The sequence below is a fragment of the Ictidomys tridecemlineatus genome, chromosome 1, assembly GCF_052094955.1.
Source record: "Ictidomys tridecemlineatus isolate mIctTri1 chromosome 1, mIctTri1.hap1, whole genome shotgun sequence".
Classification (NCBI taxonomy): Eukaryota; Metazoa; Chordata; class Mammalia; order Rodentia; family Sciuridae; genus Ictidomys; species Ictidomys tridecemlineatus.
The window spans coordinates 73,852,296-73,879,263 of NC_135477.1; the positions used below are offsets into that span (position 1 = coordinate 73,852,296).

The window sequence follows — 26,968 nt, forward strand, 5'->3', positions numbered from 1 at the left end:
CACATTGAGCTGCTCACAGTTCCTGCAAGAAATTTGACCAAGGGCCCTGACTCTGAAGACCAAGCTCTTTTCTTAGAAGGGGGAAAAAAACAAAACACAAAATAAAGAAAGAAACAAGCAAAACAATACAAACACACATAAAAAAAAAATCTTAGTTTTGATTGCATTAAAAATCAGCTACCTGAAAATGACAGTAATTGGCATATATTTGTTGATATTCAGTCAAAAAATGAGCATTAGTAAATTTACCAAATTGTTTTTGCATGATTCTGTAGATGTATTAACCAGTCAGGGTGTTTTAATAACATAAAGTTATATCTAGCTGCTAAAATTATAAGTGTCTTTAATTTTTATAAGGGCTTACATAACTGTTTAACAACATATTTATCTTCTTATGTATTATTTCTCCTTTAAAATATTAACTTTAATTTTGCTGATTTGAGTTTTATGATTTTCATGCTGTTTATTTTCTAATTTGAATTATACATTTTTATGTATATTATAATTAGAAATATACTGGGCTTAGAATTTTGACTAATTTTTAATTTTCTAGATATCTGTATTTGATAATTCAATAACTGTATAAATTAAGTCATTTATTTTATTCTGGGACTAAAAATATAAAATAGTGTTGTTCATACAAAGTTTTTATAGTTGTCTTTCTTATTTAATTTTTTTTAATATTACTAAATTAAAGTTATTCTATTTTGCTTTTTTATTTTTGGTACTTTTCAAAAGTTTTATTGCCTGGATTAATTTTGGATTTAAAATTATTTATTTTATTTATCTTCTAAATATTTTACTTCTTTTCTTGTTCATGTCTGATCTAAAACAGACACTTCTCCATGTGGAGAAAACTAGAGCATTTTTTAGATTCTAATTCTACATATGCAATTTCTAACTTTTCTAAAATGTGATTTTATTATCTGCATAATAACACTGATAGTTCACTTGTTTTGTTGATTTTCTCAATTACTGGATATTTAACCTAAGAGGAAAAAATGGAAAAAAAGGAGTATAAATGCACAAATGTATTCACTGCAGCTTTATTCATGATATTGGCACTTTGAAAGCAATAAGAAAAGTCAAATGCAAAGAGAAACTGGGAGAAGTAATTAAATTCAAGTAAATGAACATATAACAGACAGCCCTTCCAAAATCAAAGAGCAGGAAAAAGAAAAAAAAAATGTGGTCAAATCAGAAAGAAGTCTGGTGATGTTTTGCGGCTGAGTGCTATTACTTGTCCTTTAAAAGGGACCTTTGCAGCTTTGCCCTTAATGTCCACCTTAGACAGGTGGCATGGAACTCTTCTTTGTCCCAAACCTTAATCGTCTCCAACCTTCTTGCTGTGTGAACCAGGAGGAAGAGGCCAATTTCAGAAATCACAGGGACCTGAGGCCCAGGGCTCACTCTGCGTGGGGAAGAAATCAGCCCTGCCTGACCTCCTTACAGGAAGTTTGAGTGTCCTGGAGACCCTTTCAGCTTGTGTCCTTTCATTTTCTAGGCTGGCCTCAGGATTATGCTAATTAACTTCAGGTCCAACTGCCTTGTTGCCTGGCGACAAAGTTTTACCCTAGAGGAGTAAGAACTGGGACAAACAAGATAAGTTTTTGTTGGTGGTGTCCCTGCACTTATTTGATTTGCTTTAACTTTGCCAAACAACAGCTACTTCAAACTCTGCTTTTTTGTTTTTTCCTCTCTCCTCCATTGAGTAAGCAACTTTGGAAATGCCTGTTTTCCTGGCGTGCTTTATTTACAAACCCCAGACATCAGCTCATGCATTATTAAGGAGAGAAGGCAGCCTGCCCTGAGCCCTGGCCAGGAAGGACAGCTAGCAGGGGACACAGTCGGATGTTCTGAGGTGAGTAGGGCCTGGGCAAGCTTGGGGCAGGAGGAGTGCAAGTCAGTGAGGCATTGGAGGTCACACTTGATTCTTCTTCCAAAATATGGGTCTCTGTGAACATTTTTGTTGCCCTACAAGCAGGTAGAGGCCAGTGTTTGAATTGCTATGCTTCATGATTTTCCTGTTATTTTCTTTCTAATTTAAATTATACATTTTAATGTATACTCTAATTAGAAATATACTGGGCATAGATTTTTGAGTAATTTTAAATTTTCTAGATGTCTTTATTTGAAAATGCACTTAACTTCATTTACTGTGTAAATGAAGGTCTCTAAGGAACTGAAATGTGAATGCTCGTTCATTCAGGAAACCTGAGCCTGTTTAGGTAACTTCAGCAGACCTTGCCTGATTGCTGCTAACTGCAGTGGGGTTTGGAGAGCCATCTGTCTTTTGAGAAGTCTGGTAGGGACTTCTCAAGGCATCCGGAATACTGGAACCCTAAAAAGTGGTTAGATCCTGTGCTGAGCTAGTCCTTGAAGAAGTGGCCCTTCTTCATGGGCCACTGCAGAACACACTCAAGCCCCCATTTCCATGACAGGTGTTGTGGGAAAAAGGCAAGTGGCCCCCTGTTTAGAGTCTTTATGACTTCAGACAAATTACTTGGACTCTCTGAGCCTCAGTTGCTATGTCTGTCTAGCAGACATGAAAAGCAACATATCAGGCAGCTATAAGAACCACTTATACTGTCCATAACATGCCTAGCTTAGGGTGGGTGGCCAATATAATCCACAAACACAGTCTGGAGGCAGAAACCCAATTTCAGTGTGTTTTACTTTGCAAAGGGTCTGGCAAAAGGCGGGTTCTCAATATATTTATTAACTGTATGACTGTCAGGTGAACCAAGTACAGAATAGTGGCTCCTATGCCACAAAATGCAGACTCAGGAGGGTTAAGACTGTACAAAGAAAGTCACTCCTGTAGGGAGGGGTAGAGCTGTGACTGGCCTTGAAGCTGGGTGTCTCACATGCCATCTGGGTTTAAGCCTTAATCTCAAGGGGACAAGGGAGTTGCTGAGGCAGCCACTGACCACCTTATAGAGTGCCTAGCTGCCCATGGTTGTCCTTATCTCACTGGTTCTAACCTCCTCTCTCGTCTATGTTCTTGGCAGCAGCCAGTTAAACCTTCTAGACATTTCTGTGCTTACCCCTAAACAAAGATCAGCCTCACACAGCCTTGGCCTGCTCTCTGCCCTCTTCTTCCCCCCTCCTCTCCTCCATGCTCCATCTGCCCTGACATCTCCTTTTCCTTTGATCCCGGGCTCCTCTCTCCCTCAGAGTTTTTGTCTTTGGGATGTCTCTTCCTAGGCTGTCTCTCCCAAATCTCCCCATGTGGCTTCTCTTTAGAATTCAAGTAACAGCCTGAATGCCACCTTCTCACAGAAGGCTTCCCCAAACAACACAGATGAAATTCGTCACACCCTACAAACCCTATCTATGTTCCTGATTTCAGTACCCTCTGTCACAGGCTTCTATTATTTCCAGAGTACTTGCACCAGTGGAAATGCTCCTTGGTTTTTGTTTTGTGTTTGCTTGATTTGCTTTCTCCTCAAGTGGGTATTTCACAAAAAAATACAATAGCATCTGCCTTTTTCACTGTCTCCCTTCACGATCTGTAGGATGATTCACATAAAAATAGTATGAATGAATGAATGAATGAATGAGTCGCTTGAACTGCAGTGAACTCTAGAGATTAAAAATATAAATAGCATCTATAAATTGCTATTGCTATAGTTCTTTTCTCTGATTATTGAAACATTGTTATTGATGACTTTGTGTTTAAAAATTTGCAAAGATTTTGTATTTGGAAACTAGCAAGGATTGCTCCCCAAATCCTAATCTGATTACTGACCAGTAGGGAGTGCCTGAGAGCAGTTAATTTGAAAGAGGTAATAGATACTGGTGCTGCTAGGGGAGTCTCAGCAGTCCTGACCACGATACAGGCAGAGGCAGTTGGAGACAGGCTGCCATTCGTTGAGAACTCACCACACACTGTCGGTTAACATATGTTCATCACCTCATTTACTCTCTACAAAAACCTGCAATTTACTGATCCGTTTGCAGATCAAGAAACTGAGCTGAGATACATTATGCGATCAAAACCAGGCTGGCAATAACATGGAGTGGAGCCCAGTTCCACCTGCCTCAAGGCTCCTACTGTCCCTGCTGCCCACATCCCTGGCCTTCCCCTGAACACTTGTATACATGTCAGGGAAGGGACAGACCAAATGGCTAAGATGGGCAACTATCTATATCTGCAAGAGTTTGAAGAGCTATGCTGTCCTAAACAAAATTGTTGTTCACATGATTCCTGGCAACAGGTATCATCTGCCGAAAGTTACCAGGAAAGGGGTTTCTCTTACTGAAGACAGTGTTGAATACTCAGTAATGATTTCAAGTCAGCCTGATAGAGATCTGAGGAGGAAAGGGAGATCTGAATAGGAAAGGTTTCCATAGAAGAAATTAAAAACTTAGAAGTTACAGCATTCCTGAAAGACAAGTGTGTTCCATACAAACAATGAGCTCCAAATTACCCTTTTGCACCTGGAAGCAGCTCTTTTATTTTTTGTGCATTACATAGACTTTTAAAATTTGTTCTTTTTAGATATATATAACAGTGGAGTGTCTTTTGACATATTATATATACATGGAGTATAACTTATTCTAATTAGGACACCATTCTTGTGGTTGAACATGATGTGGAGTTACACTGGTGGTATATTCATATATGAACATAGGAAAGTTCTGTCTGCCTCATTCTACTGTTTCCTATTCTCATCCCCCTCCCTTCCCTTCATTTCCCTTTGTCTAGTCTAATGAACCTGTATTCTCCTCCCACCCCCAGCTTGTTGTATGATAGCATCCACATATCAGAGAGAACATTTGACCTTTGGTTTTGGGCGATTAGCTTATTTCGCTTAGCATGGTAGTCTCCAGATCCATCCATTTACCTCAAATGTCATAAAGTCATTCTTTTTTTATGGCTGAGTAATATTTGGAAAGGCAGCTCTTTAAAATGAAGTATTTTCAATGCCCTTCACCCTGTATGGAGGTTCCAGGGAGAAAGCTCAGCTGCTGCTTAAATGAGTGTACTTGCTCACATTGCACCTTACTGAGGGGCTCCTACATATAAAAGGCCACATGTTTTTGATTCACTGTGGGTGTCCAGTGTCATGGAGGGCTTGCTGGCTCTGAGAGACTATCTCCAGAGGGAAATGAGAATGGTATTCAAGACTGCCAGCCCTTACCTGCTCCTTTTTTAGCTTGGAGTCACTTGTTGTGTGCCACTCGGTGATAGCAGAGTTCCAAACGTAACCAGATCACAGATGACTCAGGATAGCACAGAGTACCTCAGACAACAGCATGAAAACTCAACAGTTTTAAGTTTCCATTTAATATTTATTCAATTCTATGACTACAAGTAATTATTTAAGAATTGTCAATTGTTAGATATTTGGATTGTTTTCTTTATTTCTTTTTTATTACTTTATACAGGACTACCCTAAACATTTTTACTGAAACTTTTGTTCTAATTTTCTGAAGACAGAACCTTAAAAGAAGTACCATACTTTCTAGAAAGCCTGGGTGCATCTTTTCCTAATCTGCCTGGCTGTAGTTGGTGGGGGCACCTCTCAGACTTCCCTTCATCTGCAATGTCCAAGGCAAATCAGAGTTCCAAGTAAGAACCCTCCCTTCCACAGCCATCCCTCTACCTCTACCAAAGCTCCTCTGTACTGAGAACTTCCCATGGCCCAAGTTTTTAATCCCATGGAATTCTCCCATTACTATGGCACACCTAAGGAGACTAAGATTCAGAGAACATCAATGACTTGCCCAAAGCCACGTTAGGAGGGAGTGGGAAGCCAGCATTGGAGCCTATGCTTGTCCACCTCCAGACCCCAGGCCCTGAACATATGTGGTCCCTTCTTGGTTTGGTCCAGGGAATATTTCCTCAGGTTTCCCTATTGGACCCAAATATGCTTAATATTTTAGAATCTCTGTTACACTATATGCACACACACACATACACACACACACACACACACACATACACACACACACCTAATTTTAATAAGATATCATGTGACTTCACAGAATTCATGCTGTGAAAGAAAATGGCATTGTACGTCTAAGTATAGGTGTGAACATGTGTTTGAATGAATGTGTATTTGTAAATTTTTTTTCAGGTGAGGACTAGATTTTATATCCATTGCAGAGAGTTGGGAAACTACATAGACATGAAAGAAAGTAACCCCTCAAAACCCAAACCCAATATCATAATCTCAGAGAGCATCTGTGCTAATATTTGCAAGCATTGTTTGTGTGTGTGTGTGTGTGTGTGTGTGTGTGTGTGTGTGTTTAGGGTGGAGCCCAGGGCTTTGTTCATGTTAGTTTAGGCAAGTGCCCCACCACTGATTCATACCCCCAACCCCTGCATGTTTATTCCCTCACTCATCTATCTTTTGGTGTATGCACACTTATGAGAACACTGGGCTCGTATAGATATTTAATTTTTTTCATAACTTTATATCATAAACATCTTTATATTTTGCATTTTGGGGAAATATCATCTTTGGTTTAGCTTCTGTTTAATATTTATTCCATTCTATGACTATGCAGTAATTATTTAAGAATTATCTATTGTTAGATATTTGGATTTTTTTTTACTATTTTGAGACTACCATAAATATAGTTTTACTGAAATGTTTGTTTTCATTTTCTGAAGAGATATTCTTAGAAGCAGTCCCACATTTTCTAAATACCTGGGCACATCTCTTCCCAGGTTCTCAGCCCTGCCTGCTTGCTTCATCCCACCCCTTTTCCTTGATATCCTCATCCTTTCTAGCTCTGATTGCTTTTCCTTCTCTTACCTCAATTAAAACAGTTCCAGTTTTGATTCTATGAAGCCCCATTCTAGCACACTCTTTCTAACAGCTGAACAATTCACCATGACATCATAGGCATCTATTTGGAAAGCATTCCTGTGTTCAAGGGTGCCACATCCAGGGATGGTTATATACTCAGTGATCAACAAATATTTGGTGCTCAAGTAACTACCTGAGTTTTCTCCTGGAAACTTCTCCTTTAAAAAATATTCTTCATGTTCTAGATTTAAAAAAAAAAAATAGGTAGGAAAACAATGGATTAAGTTGACAACACTTCAGGATCACATGATTCCAGGGTGCAGAAACAGTGCACAAACCACAGGACTTGTGAGGAGAGTACCCTGCAACAAGATGTGGGGGCTCTGTGCACATTGAAGGAGCTGTGTGTCCACCTGTCCTCCAGGATAAAATGAAGCCTGCACCAATGGGGGTGGGTGTGTCACAGTGCTGGAGGACTCTGAGTTGCAGATGGGGTTCTTCCTAGTTAGAATCCTAGGGTCCTGACTCCACTGTTGGTCCTGTTCATGCTATGCACCCCACTTCTTGCACAGTCACAACCAAAGTCTCCAAAGCTCTCTCATTTGGTCTTACCCAACACTTAGCAAGTGGTCACTTTTATTTTCTTATTGGTAGTAGTAGAAGCTATTGGACAGTGAGGCTCAGGAGACTGACTCAGATAGTGAGTGGGGAGACAGGGACAACCCATTTAGGTCTTCCCTTCTGTCATATAGCTTCTCTGAGCTCCAGTTTTCTTGTCTGCAAAGGGAGAGTTGGCTTTGAGAAGGAAATGAAATTCTGTCTCGGCAAGAACATGGTTTCTATTGGTTAAAATGGAGTCAACAATCACCTCTTGGGGTTTAAAGGTTCCCTGTCTGCTGGGGATCCTGAGGTCTTTGCTTGTGCTAAGGTTGGTTTTTGTGAACATGTGGTTGATGAACAAGGCATTTCTAGTCTGTTAAACTAATAATCTTAATATTTTATTTTAATTGTAAGGCACCTATTCCCTTTTGTTCCTTTAACAAATCCAATTAAAACAGAGTACATTCAGAATTACAAAATAGATGCTATTAAACCAATAAGAAATCATAATCTTTTGTTATGGGGCCATATGACCCCTTGGGAACTTTTGCTCCAAATAAAAGTTGAATTCTTATTATCCACCAAGGGAAAGCGGGGCAGTTTGACAGATAGCAGCTTCCCAAGCAGCACATGTGCAGTCACACTGGTGCTGGAGAGAGAAGTAAATAATATTAGGGGTGGGCAAAGCTGTAAGTGTGTAATGTCCCAGTAAGATACTTAGGGCTGCGTTGATCAAATTAACCAGATGATTGCCAAATGAAATGAACAGGATCGTTTGCATGCAGACTCTGTTTGTTGCTGTGTAGGCATGGGGCAGACCAGAGCTCTGACACAATAGGCAGAAGGTTCCCTCCAGAAGCTGTGGGGTAAAGCAGCTCTGTGAGCTTGAACAGACCACAACCATCCCATTCCCAATGCCCTAACTTATAGAAAGTCCTGCCTCAAGGGAGAGTTGTGATGATGGAATAAAAAGGTACTTTGTACCTCTGAGGGCTTATTTAACCATGTGTGTGGCCTGGGAGAGGGACAGATAGTATCAACTGACAGAGACCAGCAAATAGCCTGCTGCTGGGAATAGTGGAGGTGCATCTTACATAGGGTTACATTTTAAAGTAAGTTCACCTGGGAAAGAGCAGCCAGCTACCCTCCAGGGCCAAAGGGCTTCTTTGGTGATTACTGAGGAATGAAAATAGGGAATGTTCCCAGACCTTGCTGGGGGAAAAACTTGCATTCACACTCTTGATTCACACTCAGTGTGGAAAAATGTGCCTGCTATGTTGGCCCCATGGGGACTGGAGGGACTGAAGAAAAACAAATGTTTATCTCCATCATCGCCTACCTGGGGACAACATGCCTGTCAGCGAACTGGCTTGTGGCATTATGTGTGCCCTTTAAACTGTTTCTCTCCTCCCCCCACCCCTGCTCTGTCAATTGCCAAGATCTTAGTTAAATGATTCCATTAATGCTATTAAGGGATCATTAAAATTCATACTACTCATGCATATTTAGATATGTACAAACATAGACCTATCTATGAAAATGAGTATCCTATGTATTGACCTCTGGGCAGTAGAGTTAGCAGGAAATGGGCCAAGCAGAAATGGTGTCTTCAAGAACTCCTATTTGTGGTCTTTTTAAAGGTTAGTGAGAAATCAGAGTCCAGGAATTCCAAAACCCTTGGGTTTCAATGTCAGAGAGCCCATTGGCAAGAACACACCTTCTTGCGGGATGGGAGTGGGGTGGCCTTACTGTCCTGTTGCAGAAGCATGGGTACAGCTTTCAGCCTTGGGAGTGCCAGGATTCCAGAATGACTTCCTGTCTTTGAAGTCAGTGGGAGCAGCATTGTGCCCCCCAGGATGAGGCATTTCCACAGAAGGAAGAAGAGAGAGAGGAGACAGAGTGTGGTGAAAGATGGCACATAGGCAATCAAGTTGGGTATCAAATTAGATAATTGCTCTGGAGATTGGGGATGCATGAAGGGTCCAGTGGCCTGTCTGCAGCGTTGACTTTGTCACATCTCACTGAGTGACAGTGAGTGGCTCTTGGCACTTGGTAATATTGCTAAAATAGACATGAGGAAATCCTCAAACCATGGAGTGCCCGTGAGACTCCAACCCCTGCAGTCTGCATCTCTCTCCTGCACATAGTCTCTCCATTAACTTTGCTGAGAGTTCAGTAGATCCTCACAGTAATCTTATGCCTTTAGTCTGTCCTCTTTCTAATACTCTGCCCTGCCCACAGGACAGGAGGGGTCAACTTAACACAGGTGGGTCCAGTTAGTGGGAAAAAAGTAAAGCACTTCATGGAATCCATGTAACACCACAAATCAAGGACTTATCACACAGTTCCTGGCCCAGAATGGGTGTTGGACAGATGGGAATTCTTTCTCCCAGCACAAACTACACCTAAGTCAAAAATTAGTGCTGATTTTAGAAGCTTAGCCATAGGTTCCAGATGCATTTACTCCACAGATCAGATCCATTTCCAGGTCTCCTTCTCCCAGTGACTCCTACATGAATCTACAGCCCCATCTCTCTTTAGAGAGAGCCGACTTGCTCTGGGAAAGGGCAGAGGGCATTGGGGATTGATTTGAAGCCATGTGTGGAGTCACAGCTGGCCTGTTACATGCCCAAGAAATGTGAGGGTCAGGGGAGAGAACAAACACAATTACAGATGGTCCTCAAGATAGCTGAGCTTCCAATTTCTCAACTTTGGGTTAGTGTGAAAGTGAGAAACATTCAGTAGAAACTGCGCTTGGAAGTTTGAATGTGTTTCTTTTCCCAGGCTTGTGATAATGCAATACAACCCTCTCTCCAACACTGGTAGCTATAGAGAGCTGCAACTCCCAATCAGTCACAGGGGATGACAACTACCCTCTACGGGGGGCTGCCCAACTAGGCAAGGGTGTCAGATAGATTAGGTGCATTAAATGCATCTTTCACTTAGAATATTTTCAACTGATGATGGGTTTTTCAGGTTATGACTCAGTGGTAAATTGAGGAGCTTCTGTTCTTTTAAATGGATAAATTGTTGAAGGAAGTTTGTATCATTTCCTCTGAAGAGATAGCCCATAAGCAAAATGTATTTCTCATCCACATAGCATGAAGCTTCTTATGAAGTTAATTCCAAATACTGACTGAAAGTGGTGACTTTGAGGGCTCCATTCTATTATGTGTCTATCCTGTGTCTCCAAATATCAAAGAGTGAAATAATTATTATGAGATCATGTTAGCAAGATATTTTTTTTAAAGAGTGAGAGAGGAGAGAGGAGAGAGAGAGAGAGAGAGAGAGAGAGAGAGAGAGAGAGAGAGAGAGAGAGAGAGAGAGAGAGAATTTTTAATATTTATTTTTTAGTTCTCGGCGGACACAACATCTTTGTTGGTATGTGGTGCTGAGGATCGAACCCGGGCCGCACACATGCCAGGCGAGCACGCTACCACTTGAGCCACATCCCCAGCCCTTAGCAAGATATTTAGATATATCAGATACACAGAAACAGTCAGTCTCGCTTAAAACTGTAGTCAAAGATATGTTGGTATGAATCACCAGACTCAAGTATCATTGTGATAAGGATCTTTCAACTGAAAATGCTTGCAAATGTTTTGATGGTGTTAAAATATAGATTGCCATTATGTTTTTAATTTTGATATCCACAGGGTGTCCTACCATGCTGTTTGATTCACAAGGACTAGATAGAAAAATTAATTAGAAGTTAAAATAAAAACAACTGGACTTTTTTTTTTCCCCCAAAGGAAAAATGTCAGTTGAAGAGAACAAAAAGATACCATATACTTAGAATCCCACATATTTGGACTTCTAAGCTGATCATGTGTAACAAAATTTATTATTCATTCCTACATCTCTCCCTCCCTCCATCCATCCATTCCTCCCTCCCTCCCTCTATCTATCCATCTGTTTGTATATTGATTTACATCTTTTTCTTTCTATAATTGCTAGCTTCCTTTGTGTGGATTGTTCCCACTGTAATATCTGAAGACTTCTATGAATTGATGAGAATAGGTCATCTAATCAGTTTTGGTCTTCTCAAAGGTTCAAAGTTTTACAACAAAACTTTCTCTCCCACTCAGTGGGTGGGCAGGATGCTGGCCTTATGGAGATGAATGACAATGGGAGGTCCCTGAGTTCCTGCCAGTGCTGAAATGAGGCACCTGGCACTGGCCTGCCTCTAGAGGTGCCAGCAGCTTCAGGGGTCAGAATGGACGAGAGCCATATGACACACCCTGCCCTCCATAACCAAGGATTCCAGACAGGATAGAGTGTTCCTGAGAATCATGGAGTGGGTAGAAGGTCATTATGTTCCTATCTGTCCTGGGGCTGCCTGGGGGCCAGGCTCTCGAGGTCGGAGGTAAAGTCCACTAGCCTATACAGCCCACTGCTTTGCCTTGAGATTAATAGGCAGGCTCAGAGCCAAAGGGCCCACTGGAAAGAGGCTCCTTAATGATCCATTCCTCTGTGGCCATCATTAATCAGACCCTAGAGGGCTTCTTCTCACGGTGTGGGTGGGCTGAGGGAGCAGGCTCAACTGGGCCCAATTGACTGGATTCTCCCGTCTACTGGAAACATCTCTCCCAGTCCAGAAACCCTTTAACCCATGCTTGAATTTTATCTTAAATGGAAGAAAACCTAATGGCAGCCCAAGTTGTGAGTACTCAGGGGAATCTGGTGCCTAGAACCAGTGACAATCTAGATTTTAGTTATTTGAACTTAAAGATCTGATCTGTTGATTGTTTTCCTGTTTTCTCCCAAGGCTCAATATTCAATAGGCACTCAACATAATAATCCCAATGAGTAACAAATGAATGAAAGAAGGAATAAACATGAAGATTGGTTAAATCAATCCCAAGGGACAATAAGGAACCTAGATAAAGGAAATTGTTTACTTCTTGTCTAGGCCCATGGGATAGAGTTGCCAAGTAAAATATAGGCCTATGTAGTATTTGGAACATATATACTGGAAACTCTCTGTTGTTTATCTGAAGCTCAAGGTTAACTGGGGATTCTTCTAATTTTATTTGCTAAATATGGCAACTCTACCAAGAGAAGAAGTCATTGATAAATGTAAGATCAGAACATAGCCTTCCCAAATCTCAATTCATTTTTTTCAATGAAGTTGTTAACTTAAGTGCAGAAACTTTTTCTGACATGCCACCTTGTGAACAGCTATCCCCTGTGGTATGCACATCAGCTCCCTGTACTCATAGCAGTGCCCAGGTGTTGCACATCTGGATGCTCCTTAAGGGGTAGAACAGGGCTTTTGGGGCATAAAAGAGTCACTGCCTTCTAATCCCAGGCTGGGCAAGTAGCCACAGAGGAAGTAACAAATAAACTATTTAAGTTTTAAAAACTTGAATAACTAAGTTTTTCAAAAATAGTTTTACAATTTTTAGTTTTAAAAAAAATTCCCCTTTGTGTTCAATTCTCTGAGCTTTTAACATATGTACAGATTCATATAACCATCACCATAGTCAGGGTCCAGGCAGTTCCACTACCCCAGAAAACTCACTACTGTTCCCTGCCACCACCACCACTGCTAGTCCCTGCAAACATGGGTCGGTTTTCTCCATCTATAGCGATGGCTTTCACAAAATGTCCCATAAATAGAATAATCTATTATGTAGACTTTTGAGATTGGCTTATTCTATGCAGCAAAAGGCTTTTATGACATCCATGCTGTTGCATGTCTGAATAGATTTATCCCTTTTTATAAATATTGCTTTTTATTGTTTAATATACCTTAATTTTTAATCAATGCATAGTAATCGTACATATTTCTGTGGGAGTATGTCACTCCAACATGTGCATTGATGTACAATGATTTGATCAGGAGAACTGTGCTCAGTAGTATACCGGCATAAAGAATCCATTCACAGGACATTTGATTTTGTTTTGTTTTTCTGGCAACTATGAATAGAGAAGCTGTAACCACATGTGAAAAGGTCACTGTGTTAACATAAATTTTTATTTTTCTAGGCTAAAAACCTAGAAGGAGGGACTGAAGGGTCATATGTTAAGTATAAGGTTAATTTTACAAGAATTGGCCCAACTGTTTTTTGAGGGACTATACCATTTTGCTTTCCCATTGCAATGTCCAGGCACTCTAGTTGCTATCCATCCTTTCAAAATCTTTGTGATATTGGTTGTTGTGCTTGTTTTGCTTTTAGACACTCTAATAGTCGTATAGTGGTGCCTCATTATGATATTAATTGTCATGTCTCAAATGGCTAATGATGTTGACCAACCTTTGGTGGGCTTATTTGGCAGCAATATAACTTCTGTGGTGAAATGTGCCTTTATATCTCTTGCACATTTAAAAAACATTTTTTCTTACTGTTGTATTTGAGAGCTCTTTATAGATTCTGGTACTGGTCTTTAGTTGGATAAGTGATTTGCAAATATTTTCTTCCAGCCTGTAGTTAATCTTTTCATTCTCAACAGTTTTTTTCCCCAAAGTTTTAAATTTTGTTCAAGTTCAATTTATGATGTTTTATGAAGTGTACTTTGCCTAACTCAAGTTCATAAAGATTTTATCCTTCATTTTCTTTTACAAGTTTTATATCAATGATCCAATTTGAGTTAATCTGAATAAATTTCATTAGGTTGAGGTTTATTTATTTATTTGCATATAAATAACTAATGATCTAAGATTAATTTTTGAAAAGTTTCTTGTTTCTCCTTGAACTCTTGTCAAAAATCAATTGCCATGTTTTCTATATCTGTGTGAATCTATTTCTGGACTCTCTTTTCTATTCCGTTTGTCTATGTGTCTGTCCTTCCACCGGTGCCACATGTTGTGATTACCTGGCAAATTTTTAAAGTGGGATGCATGAGTCCTCCAATTCATTCTTGTTTTTCCAAGTTGTTTTTAATTTCCACTTTCTTTTCCTTTCAACCTAAATTTTAGAATTCATTCACTTATATAAACAATCTTGCTGAAATTTTATTGGAATCACATGGGTCTTTAGGCCTATTGGGGGAGAACTGGCAACTCAAACGTGTATTGAGTCTTCTAATTCATGAACATGTACGTTTTTCCACTTCTTTCAATTTTTGCCTTCTTACATCAGTATTTTATAATTTTCTTCATAGAAATTCTGGACATTTTGTTATCTCTGTGAAATATATAAGAATGTTAGTTTTGGTGCATCATTATTTTGCAAATTTTAGTTTCTAATTGTTAATTGATAGCATTTGGAAATACAATGGGGGTTTTATGTGTTACTCTTGTTTCTTGCAAGCTGGCTAATCTCACTTATTATGAAAATGTTCTTAAAATTCCATTAAAATTCTTCATTTTTTTCTGTGGGGTGTGTGTGTGTGTGTGTGTGTCTGTCTGTCTGTATTCCCTTCATTTATTTTTATTCAGTTATTATACTCTATATTTCCAATATAACATTAAGTAGGTAAAATTATAATATATATTTTTTGCCTTGTTTCCATACTTAAAAGGGAAAGCATTCAGTACTTTGTCACAGTGGGTTTTGTTACTGTTGTTGTTGACATTTTGTAGCTGCCCATGTCAGGTTAAGGAATAATGTTTTTGTTACTGGATTGGGGAGAATTTTTGTCTTGATTACATGTGAAACTTGCCGATTTTTCCTGCATCAATTGATATGAACATGTGTTCTTTCTTTTTAGTCTGTTAATATGGTGTATCATATTGACTGATTTCCCAATATTCAGTCCATCTTATGCTCTCTCTTGATTGCCATTTATTATTCTTTGTATATTTTGTTGGATTCAGTTTGCTAATAGTGTGTGGATTTTTGTGTCTATGCTCATGAGGGATATTGGTTTGTAGTTTTCTTCGTGTTTCCTTGTGTGATTTTAGGCCAGGGTAATGCTGGCCTCAGAAAATAAGTTGGTGATTATTACCTCTTCTATTTTCTGAAAGAACATGTAAAATTGATGTTATTCTGAAATGAACTGAATGTTTGTTTTCCCCCCAAAATTATATGTTGAATCCTCAATCGTGATGTGATGGTATTAGAAGGTGGGGCACTTGGTAGGGAATTACACCATGAGGCTATGTAGAGCCTTTAGTGCCCTTATAATAGTGATCCCAGAGAATTCACTTGCCCTCTTTCCACCATGTAAAGCACACAGCAAGAAATGAATGATGAAGCAGATATTGTGGCCTCACCAGATGACATATCTACCAGCCTTTTGATCTTGGACTGCCTAGCTTCCAGAACTGCAAAATATGTTTCTACCGCTTATAAGCAACCCAGGCTGTGGTACTTTATTATAGCAGCCTAAACTGACTAAGAAGTCTTCCTTAAATGTTTGTAAAATTTAACAATGAACCATTGGGGACTGGACTTTTCTGTTTTGAAAGTTTTTTTTTTAAGTTCAATTTCTTTAATCAAGGTCTATTTGGGTTGTCTAGTTCTTCAAAAATGAGATTTATTAGTTTGTGGTCTATTTCATTGATGATTATTGTTAGAGATGCATTGTTCCTACTATTGCCTTATAATCCTGGGTAATATCTGTGAGTTTTAGTTACTCCTCTTTTGGAATTCAGGATATTTGTAACTTGGGTCTTCCCTCTTTTTTCATTCTCAGTCTAGCTAATCCTTGTATTAATCTTTTGAAAGAAATGGGGTTCTTTTTTGGCCTCATTTATTTTTTTCTATTACCTTTCTTTTTTTCAATTTTACTGATTTCTGCTACTTATCATGTCCTTCTTGCATACAATTTACGTTTATTTTGCTGGTCTTTACAAATGGAAGTTTATATTATTGACTTGAGATCATTCTTCCATTTTAATAGGAACTTTTAAAGCTATCAATTTCCCTCTACTCACTGATTTGGATGCACAACTTTTATGTTGTGTTTTCTTATTTTTCAGTTTGAAATATTTTCTAATTTCCCTTGAGGTTTTTTTGACCCATGGGTTATTTACATTGTCTGATAGCTATTTTGAAGATTTCCAGTTACATTGTCTGATAGCTATTTTGAAGATTTCTTTTTTAGGGGAGATGGGTACAGGGATTGAACCCAGGGGCACTTGATCACTGAGCCATATCTCCATCCCTATTTTGTATTTTATTTACAGACAGGATCTCACTGAGTTGCTTAGCACCTCGCTCTTGCTGAGGCTGACTTTGAACTCACGATCCTCCTGTCTCAGCCTCCCAAGCCACAGGAATTACAGATATGGGCTACTGTGCTTGGCTCAGGTTATCTTTTATCACTGATTTATAATTCAATTCCATTATTTTCAGAGATCATTCTTTATATGATTCCCACTTACTGAAATTTGTTAAGGCTTGTTTCCTGATTCAGAACATACAACATATTTGTGACTATTCCATGTACTCTTGAAAAGAAAGTGTATTCTGCTGCTGTTTCATAGTGTTTTACAAATTATCAGTTGGATCTAGTTGCTTGGTGGTAATAGTCAGTTGTTCTGTATCAGTAGTTCTAATCTGGGGGCAGTTTTGCTCCTCAGTGGACATTGGGCAATATCTAGAGACATTATTGGTTGATACAACTAGTGGGCAGCTACTGGCATCTAATGGATAGACTCTTCTGGCCTTACACTTTTGGACATCCTACCCTGCACAGGGTCTTCCCTCTCATCTTTACCAATAGTCAAGAATTTTCTGGCCCAATTTCAATAGAGCTGAATCTTGAGACTGAGTCAATAGAGCTGAGGTTGAGAACACATTGTTCCTTGCTGATTTTTTGACTTGTTGTATTGATTATTGAGAAGAAAGCATCGATATCTTTAGCGCTAACTACAAATTTGTCTATTAATATTATTAGCTTTTGCTTCATTTATATTGAAGCTCTGTTGTTAGGTATATACATATTTAGGATTTTTCTTTGTTTTCTTGGAAAATGTCATTTTAGTATATTTTTCTCCCTTTCAGCTAAATTTTCTTGTTCTGGAATATTCTTTGTCTGAGATTAATGAAGTTGATTCAGCTCCTTTAGTGTTTTCTTGGCATGTCTTTTCCCATTTCTTTCAGTTAAACTCATTTTTGTTTAAAGTGAGCTTCTGATACATACCAATGTTTATAACAGTACCATCCACAATAGCTTGGCTAGGTGTACCCATCAGCAGATGAATGGATAAAGAAAATATGGTGTACACACACAAACACAAAAAAATAGAATTTTACTCAGCCATAAAGAAGAATGAAATTATGTCATTTGCTGGAAAATGAACAGAACTGGAGAACATCATGCTAAGTTAAATAAGCCAGATTTAGAAAGTCAAGGGTCAAATGTTTTCTCCCATATGTAGAAGCTAAAAAGAACAAAGGAATGAAGTTGGGAGGCTCTTATTAAAATAAAGGGGAATTAGTAAAATACAAACAGAAGCAGGGGGTGGGAACCCAAGAGGAAGGGGACGATCTGAGGAATGACATGACCAAATTATAGTAGGTGCATGAATGTATATACCACAATGCATTCCAATTTTGTATGTAACTGTAATGCATTGATTAAAAATAAATAAATAGAAATAAGACCAACAGAGTAAAGGGGTCAATAGAGGGAGAAGGAAAGGGAAGTAGATTGAAATGAGGTAAAAATAAAGTTTTTAATTTCATATAAATAGCCCATAATTGTTTGTTTTTCTCTTGCATTCCAATCTCATCACTGTGTTTTAATTGGTATGTTTGGTTCACTTTCATTTAATGTAAGTACTGTTTGTCTAGATTCAGGACTACCATTTTTATGGTTTTTTGTTTTGTTTTGTTTCTGTTTGCTCCTTCTGTTTCCTGCTTCCTGCATTCTTTTGGATTATTTAACTTTTTAAGAAAAATGGTTTTACTTTCATTTACATACTTGGTTTTTTACTATTTCTTTTAAAATTTGTTTCAGTGTTTGCTCTGGGGATCAAAATATACACCTTAACTTCCACAGTATGTTTACGATGACTATTTTACCACTTCAAAAGCAATGTAAAAACTTTACTAGTTCAGGTCTCATTAACAGTTCCCACTATGTTTTAGTTGTCATATATACTGAATCCACATACATTGACAACCCTATCAGATCATGTTATAATTTTTGCTTTCAACTCCATATATATTTTAAAGATTTTAAGGGAAAAAAAAGCTTATTACATTTACTCAGCTATTTATCATTTCCATTGTTCTTCCTCTACTCCAAAAGATACAAGGAGCCAAGTTTCTCTCCAATGTGGTCTCCCTTTCATTGACATTTCTTTAACAGCAACTGAGCTAGTGACAAAACCTTTTGTTTTTCATTCATTTGAAGATGTCCTTATTTTGCCTTCATTCACCATCTGGGTTGACAGGTTTTCTTTTGATTGTTGGTTTGGTTTTTTCCTATCAGCACTGTAAAAATTATCTTTTGGTGCCTCTGGGCTTCATGGCTTCATGGCCTGGTCACTTATAGTGTTGGAAATTTTCCCCTAAATGTAATGTGTTATTATTATTTTTTTTTGGTCAAGATTCAAATTTCTTTCTTTCTTTTTCATCAACTTGATTATGTGTCTGAATGCAGATTTTTTTTTTCAGTTTATCGTGTTTGAAGTTTGCTAAGTTTCGTGCATCTGTCCTTTTTATGACTTTCACCAACTTTTGGAAGTTTTGGATTACTTTCCTTCAAAAATTTTTCTGGATCATAACTTCTTTTTCTTCTTCTTTTGGGAATGTGTGTACTGTACACATACACAGGTTCTCTTCCTTCAGTTTTCCATGTGCCTGAGTGAGGCTAGGGCTGAGGCAGGAGTAAAGGGGAGACAAACAGGCAAAACCAGCCAGGTGTGGTGGCGCAAACCTGTAATCTCAATGGCTCGAAGGTTGAGGCAGGATAATCATGAGTTCAAAGCCAGCCTCATCAACTTAGTGAGGGCCTAAGCAACTTAGCAAGACCCTATCTCTAAATAAAGATACAAAGGACTGGGAATGGGGCTAAGTGGTTAAGTGCCCCTGGGTTCAACCCCAGGTATGAAAACACAAAACAAAACAAACAACAACAATAAAAACAAACAAAACCAGATTTTCTTTGCTCTGATTGATCCTAAAAGACTCTTTTCCTGTTCCCTGGACTAAAATTACAATAATGACAAGATCTTCTTGAAAATCAGAAATCTTGCTGCCCTCACTTGATGTTTGGGGTTGCCTTTGAATCCAGGCCAAGAAATACAGATGGGAGCAGGAGGGAAGACTCAGGAAACATGCCACCAGATTGTTCTGAGTTAGGGGTTTTGTCTTTGATCATCCCAATACCATTTGTCTTTAAGTCCTCAGCATGCTTCTCTGTGTGTTCTGCCTCAGGTCTTTACATGCTTTCAGTGGGCAAGGTGGGGCAGGGTGCCCACACTCTCACTTCACTGTAACAGGAAGCTTTAAAGCTGTCTTTTTAAAGTTGCTTTAACCTACCTGGCTTCTCTGAGCTGAATGATACAGAAACTTTCTAACTGGTGAACAAAGTGCCAGGCCTGGTGACCAGCCAATTATGCCTGAGTGTGGTATGTCCGCCATTTCTGAGAAATAGAATCAGCTAACAAGGCTTGCTCAAAAGAATATCAGTGCTGCTGAGAACTGAGACTCCTTTCACTGATTTACTGTGGAGATCAACACACCAAGCCCAGGTGGCTATGATCTAACAGGACTAAGTAAGGCGAGACCCTCTGGTCTTCAATTAAGAGTGGTGATAGTGGGATTCATTATAAGCACAGGAAGGTCATTTTTTTTCCCTTTGGACCCTGAAGATTACTGAATGAGAAACATGTGAGATAATAGGTCACACATCTCAGTTGCTGGAGACTCATGAACATGGCTCCTGATAAAAGAGTCTGGATGATGGAAAACAAACTGTGTTACGTGTCTCCCTATCTACCCTTCCTGGGGCTAGAGGCAATACAAGTGTTTGGCTTCCAATAGCATGCTTCTGTCTGCTATTGGGAAACTTGATCCAAAAGTAGGAAATCAGCAAACAAGAGCCATCAAATTCTAGAAGAAGAAAGGGGTTGCAGAAACACAAAGAACAGTGTTTGCACCCTCTTCCTTGCTATAGAACTTTTTGACTTCTGAGTCTCAGTGTTCCTTACTTTATGATAGGGATGCTTCCATGGATCTTGTTGGGTTGTTGAGGATTGGAGACACTATGTTTAATAACTAAAATTAAGATGTTAATGTGTGGCAGGCATTGGTAAAGTTCTATGTAGTAGTACAGATAATTTTCCCTCCCTAAGAGCTCTTTGAGGGGGTTGTTTTCACAAAACAAGGAAATTTGGGCATTGAGAATTTAAGAAAATTATTAGCAGCAGAACTGAATTTGTAAGTCAAGAATGCCGAGGCTAGAATCTTCCATCCCCTCTACATTCTACTTCTCTGTGTGGTGGCATTCATAACTATCATAACACCTATGCATGCAGGGGATTCTACTGTGAGGCTGGGGAGGGGTAGGAGGTGGAGAAAGGAAGCATTGTCTTATAGCTTCACCTGGCTAAACTCCAGTCCTCTGCATGCTTATAGTGTAGGCAAAGCCTGACAACCTGGCTCTATATAGCTCCTGTTGCCCTGTAGTTATATTAGTCAAGGCCTGACTGATTCCTCTGAGTCCAAAAGGTGAAGAGAGATAAAATAAGTCTTTCTTAACTCTCACCTGATTTCCTCATAACCAGGCTTATGTTGCATCTGATTGAAACCCCTTCTTAGGACAGTCATATGAAGAAGACTCTAAACTTATATGGGGTATAGGAAGTGGCAGATAGTCAAGAAACACATGTGCACGCATGTGCACACACACACACACACACATATACATACTCACACACACATGCGCACGCACACACACACACACACACACACACACACACACCTGGGGTCAGGAGTACATGTCAAAGCCCAGGACAATGGACGCATTCATAAGTCATAAGGATGCTAGAGATGCATTCAGCATCCTTCAGGTCAACCACGCACCTGCCTTTCAACATCTAGGAAAATTGAAGCCTGAAAATTGCACACAACTTGATAATTGAGAGGAATCAGAGCATCAGCAGAAGTAACCCACCCAAAAGTCTTTACCAAATTCTGCTGATGCTCTGACTCCTCTCAATTATCTGTTTGTATCCTTTTAGACCATCATGGAGCAAAGCACATGATTTGGGGCTAGTCCAGTACCCTTATCTCCTCTCATAACTAATTTTTCTTTTTGTTCATACCAGAGTCTATCTTCTAGAATTTTCATGTAACTCCTTCCTCAAACTGATTACCATCCAATCAGAAAAATATTCTTCAAACAAAGTCTCTTAGTAAAAGAACATGGCCCAGGTTGGGAGAGGCATGAAGGGCAAGAAGATCACCTTCAATGTGGCCAAGAATTGTATTAGAATTACTTTTGATGGGAAAAGACGCCTCGATCTGAGCAAGATGGGACTTACCACCTTCCCCAAGTGCATTCTGCGACTCAATGATGTGGATGAGCTTGATCTTAGCCGGAACATGATAAGGAAGATCCCTGAATCTATTTCCAAGTTCCAGAACCTGCGTTGGCTGGACCTGCACAGCAACTACATAGATAAGCTCCCTGAGTCCATTGGCCAGATGACCACCTTGCTCTACCTCAACATCAGCAACAACAAGCTGACCACCAACGGACTGCCTGTGGAGCTGAATCAACTCAAGAACATCCGTACTGTCAATCTGGGTTTGAACCACCTGGACAGTGTGCCCACCACACTGGGTGCTCTGAAGGAGCTCCATGAAGTGGGGCTCAATGACAACCTGCTAAAAACCATTCCAGCAAACATCTCCAAGCTCCCCAAGCTGAAAAAGCTTAACACGAAGAGAAACCCTTTTCCAGACACTGAGCAGTCAACCTCATTCATAGATTCCATTAAAAGGATGGAGAACCTGTATCTGGTGGATGCAAAAGATCTGTGTGGGCCCTGCCTGCGGAAATGCCAACTGGCCCGGGAAAATCTGAACAAAATGAAGAGCATGGTTTTGCCAGGACCCAGAAAAGCCATCTTCCCAAATTTGGTCTCACCCAACTCCATGGCTAAGGATTCCAATGAAGACTGGAGGTGACCTGGGACCCTGACCCTGAGGCAGGAGAGGAAAAGGTGGGAGGGAAGGGGCAGTGGGCTGCATCCACAGGAAAGTGAAGGCTCTTCCCATTACGGCTATAGCTCTTCCTCCCAAGCCCATAAACACCTTCCTCTACCTCCTCTGCTTATGATTTTGCTGATGCAAGGGCTTTTGGTTCCTTGCCATGACATACCTTTCCCTCTTCTCTGCAGGCACATACCCACATGTACAGACACAGTGATTCTGGGAAAGGCCATCCATCACGCATCTCACTTCTGCCCCAGAATTCTCTTGCCTACTACTCGCAGCCGCAGCAGCTCTTGCTGCCAGCATTCTCTTATTCTCATTCTCATTGGCATTTCAGGACCCACATCCAGTACCCAAAAGTTCTTTGGGAGTTTTTTGAATCTGAGCTTCAAAGGGCAACAATCCCATAGGATGAGTTGGTGGGACAGAAGATGGCACTAGTCTTGGGTGAAGGACAAAGACAAGCTAGAGAGAGGAACAGGTCTTATAGTGAAGTATTGGTGGGTATCATCTTGGATCTAGAGCTGTACTATCCTTTCCTCTTATCTGCACTTGCAAAATTTGCTCCAGAAGCTTTCTAGACTAAACCTGCAGGCCCTTGAACTGGCTGTGAATGAGTGAACCTGTTTCATCCTGTGCTTTTCCATACCCTTGTGGGGAGGTAGGAAAGAACAGAGGCAGGCATGGGTTATTGGTTGGTGCATTAAACAAATAAATACCTTACTAGACACCATGCTAGGTGCAGGGCCCCTTTCCAGTTGGGAAAAGCTTGGCCTGCCTGCATAAACTGGAAGAGAAACTATCTGAAAGAAGGTAGGGAAGAACATCATAGTCTGAGGAATTAAGGATATTAGGACCATGGTCTTCATAACCATGACTTAAGACTTCCTCAAGATAATTATAAATATACATAACTATAAGCTATGGTTAGACTTTTAAGGTGTGCAGGGTTGGCCTGGCATAGAGAAAAGCCAGATTCTTCTCATTGGATAGGTCCATGACATCTCTGCTTCTCTTGCCAGTCTTTTGTAATACCTTACTTAGCATTCCCTCATCTGTAAAGTAGGAATAGTACCATACCTAACTGCAACAGCTGTCATGCATCTAAAACAGGCAGCACAAAGAACATGAACTCACTCACACGGGTTCTCTCCTGGACAGAGAGCTTGGTGCATCTCAAAGCTGAAATACCATCTTGGGTAGTGGCACAAGTCACAGGATCTTTGGGCAGAAATGATAGTATAGAGACAACCCTACCATGACTTATGGACCTTCTTCTGCCCTCACTGTTTGCCACTCATAACCTCATACTGACTAAGAGGAAGGGACTGAGGAAGACACCTGAGGAAGGTTCTTCCCCCACAACTTTCCTGAGTGGTGGCAAGTTTGCTGTCATGGTCATTGTTCAGCATGGAGCCTCTATCTGAGTAAGGGGATTAGCTTACCTCTTTTTCACACTGTGAATCACAGCAGACAGTATGCTTCATTTTTTTCTCCTACTTTATTTCCTTTTTTAATGCTTAGCTCTCTCAAGTTCATTGCACTTTGAAAATTTCAGATCTAGATTCAAAATTCTAATCTTACTTTCTTCCCTTTATTAAAACTTTCTGCTAGAAAGTAACAAAACCTCAATCTAGTTTTAAATAGAATGACTTAAAGTACCCACTATCCTACAGTGTAAATAATTCCTAATATTGGCAGCCTTCCTTACTAGTTATTTTTCTGTGAATCTATTTATGCAGAGTTAAAATTACAGCATTCCTGTCATTTCTATCCTGCATTGCAGCCCACATTGTCATGCAGTCTTTATAACCATAATATGAAACATCTGCAAGAGAGTTATTCTTATGGATATGCATAACTATAGGTTACTTTAGGCATTTAAGTTGTTTGCAATTTTGTTGTTGTTAATGGAAATGGTTTTGTGCTAAGAGCTGGATTACTAAAATGTTTTTTAAATAATTTGGATGATTTATTTGTATATATGCATTGCTAGAAATATTGTGTGAAAGGTTTTTTAAAAATATAACTTTTGATGTATGCCAAGAATAAGTTCACATATATTTGTCTACCAGTAATATGCTAGAGAGCCAGCATCAAGCACTGCCCTTTACTCTTTTCATTGAATGTCAGCAATGGTTTATTAGAAGCCCTCTTAAGAGTGGGGGCAGTCATGTCTGAGATATGCATGATACCTTTGGTTCAGGGGCCTCACTAGGATGCTGGGCCCTGGGCATATCCATAAGGGAGACAGGCTGGCATTTTTGTTACTTCCTCTTTGACCCAATAGGGACAGAATTCATACAGAGGACACAGATCTAAGCAGATTGGGAGCTAGTTATTTGGATATTTCTCATTTTAATTACTCTCCTCTTGAGGCACTTTTGTATTTTGGAGAATTAGCATCACCTTCTTAGGTACTTAAAAAGATCTGAAGAACAGAGTAGTTAAGAAAAGCCTTGCAGTTACTGATCCCACCTCTGGCCCCAAGGAGGATCCAGGTCTGGGGCAGGGGTTTATCACTCTGCTCCTTCCTCTGCCCCTGGCAGCACAACCCTCACTGTGCTTGGTCAGGTCCACCTCCTGGATTTTCTGCCAGTGGTTGGTTGGCATGCAAGCTGACACCCTCGCTCTAGTGTTCCATGATGTTTTTGCTCTTATCTCCAGGTCCTAAGACGGGGTTTCAGGGCACTGGAGTTCATCAGAGTTGAGCAATGAATGGGCAGTGGGCTTTGATTTGCCACTGAAAGTACTCAGGTCAGATACCATTTTAGATAGAAAATGCTGGCAGTAGAATGAAGCACAGACTGGAGATATTGACTAGTTAGGAGACTGCATCTTATTTCTTTTTCTTCCAAGGAAAAGTTTGATGATAATGTTCCTTCATACTCTAAGATGCCACCATTACCTTTACCTCCTGGAGATGGTGTAAAGCCTAAGAATATTTGATAGTAAATCCATGGGATTTCTCTTTCCTCAAGTAGAATAAAAACTGACTTTTCACTTATCCTTACCCTATCCATCGCTCTTTTGGGAAGCTAGCCATGACCTGGGTGACACTGATGTGACCTCAGGATGACCTGTGTTTTGCCTTGTGGTCTGGAGAAGTTGCTCAGCCTCTTTTGTCTCCATTCCCCAGGATGCGCACACCTTCCTGGAATAGCTTACGACAAAGACAGGAAGAGTAATCAACTAACAGGAATCAGCGACTCTGAAGAGGAGAAGCCCTGAGTTAGGAGAAGACAAAGAGCGACACAGGGAACATTCTGGAAGTCAGGCTCTCTGGTGCTGCCCAAGCCACTGACTTGCCTTATGAATATCTGCTTTGCCTAACCTTCCTTTAGGAAATGTATGAGAAGGTGTGAAAATGACTTGGGAAAATAGTTGAAGTACTTTTTTAAATGTAGAAGAAGCATTTAAGAAAATTATTAATATACTATTGACAAATAAAGACAAAAAAAGATGTTAAGACTTTAAAGGCTTACAATCTCAACTTTTCACTCAACTGGAACAATCAGACACCAGTAGCCTATGAGAAGATACATATATATATATACTGAAATACTTCAAGCAACTAACATTTATACAAAATATTTACATAGAGAAATAAGCATATTAAAATCTTTTAATTATGCATAGGTAGGCAGAAAACAGAAATGAAGAATAAGAAAAAATCAGAAAATAAAAGATATTTATGTCCCAACATACCAATAATTACATTAAATGTAAATGGTCAACTTTATTTGTAACAGCTACAAACTAGAAACAATTAAATGTCCCCCAATGAACAAATGGTTAACCAAAGTCTGGAATACATCAAGGAATACTATTCAGCAATAAAAAAGGAGCACAATATTTATACATGCAACAACTCAGATGGATCTCAATGGCATTGGTTTGAATTTTAAAAGGCCAAAGATTGCATACTCCATAATTCTATTTATAGAACATTATCTAAAGGACAAAATGATAGAGAAGAAAAGAAGACCAGTGGTTACCAGGAATTAAGGATGGTTGGGAATGGCAGGGAGTGGGTATGATCAATAAAGTAGTGGTTCAAGAGATATATTTGTGGTGATAAAATAATTGAATGTGTTGATTATGATGATCATTACACGTGGTAAAATGATAAATAACTATGAACATACATGTACCAGTGTAAATGTCCTGGTTTTTGAAATCGTACAATAGTTATGTAACATGTACCCATTGTGGGGAGTTAGATTAGGTGACGGGTACCCAGGCCTGTCCCCTTTACCACTCCTACATTGAAACACTCTACCTGGCTTCCATCTTCCACCCTTATAATCTGTGTGGCCAATCTGGCTAGTCCTTCCCCATCTCTCCTGCTGGCTCCTCCCCATGTACTTCCCCTCTAGAGGCTGGTGTGCCCAGGGTACAGTCCTAGACTTCTTTTCCATGTTCATGCATTCTCCTGTTGATCTTGGTCTACTCTCGTGGCTTTAAACACCATCTCATTTCCATCTCTTGACCTCTCTCTCAAACTCCAACTTCATATATCCCATGGTCTACACAATG

General features: G+C 39.6%; 2 protein-coding genes across 2 annotated transcripts in view; one reads left to right on the forward strand and one right to left on the reverse strand.

Moving 5' to 3' along the window:
- Wdfy4 (WDFY family member 4) overlaps positions 1-26,968 on the reverse strand; it is a 271,706-nt gene that overhangs the window by 42,744 nt on the left and 201,994 nt on the right. The window lies entirely within an intron of this gene.
- Positions 1,594-26,576, forward strand: Lrrc18 (leucine rich repeat containing 18). The gene is made up of 3 exons (XM_078042587.1): positions 1,594-1,861; positions 21,538-22,398; positions 25,569-26,576. Exons 2-3 carry the CDS (start codon positions 21,635-21,637, stop codon positions 25,615-25,617), a joined length of 813 nt encoding a protein of 270 aa, XP_077898713.1. The 5' UTR covers positions 1,594-1,861; positions 21,538-21,634; the 3' UTR covers positions 25,618-26,576.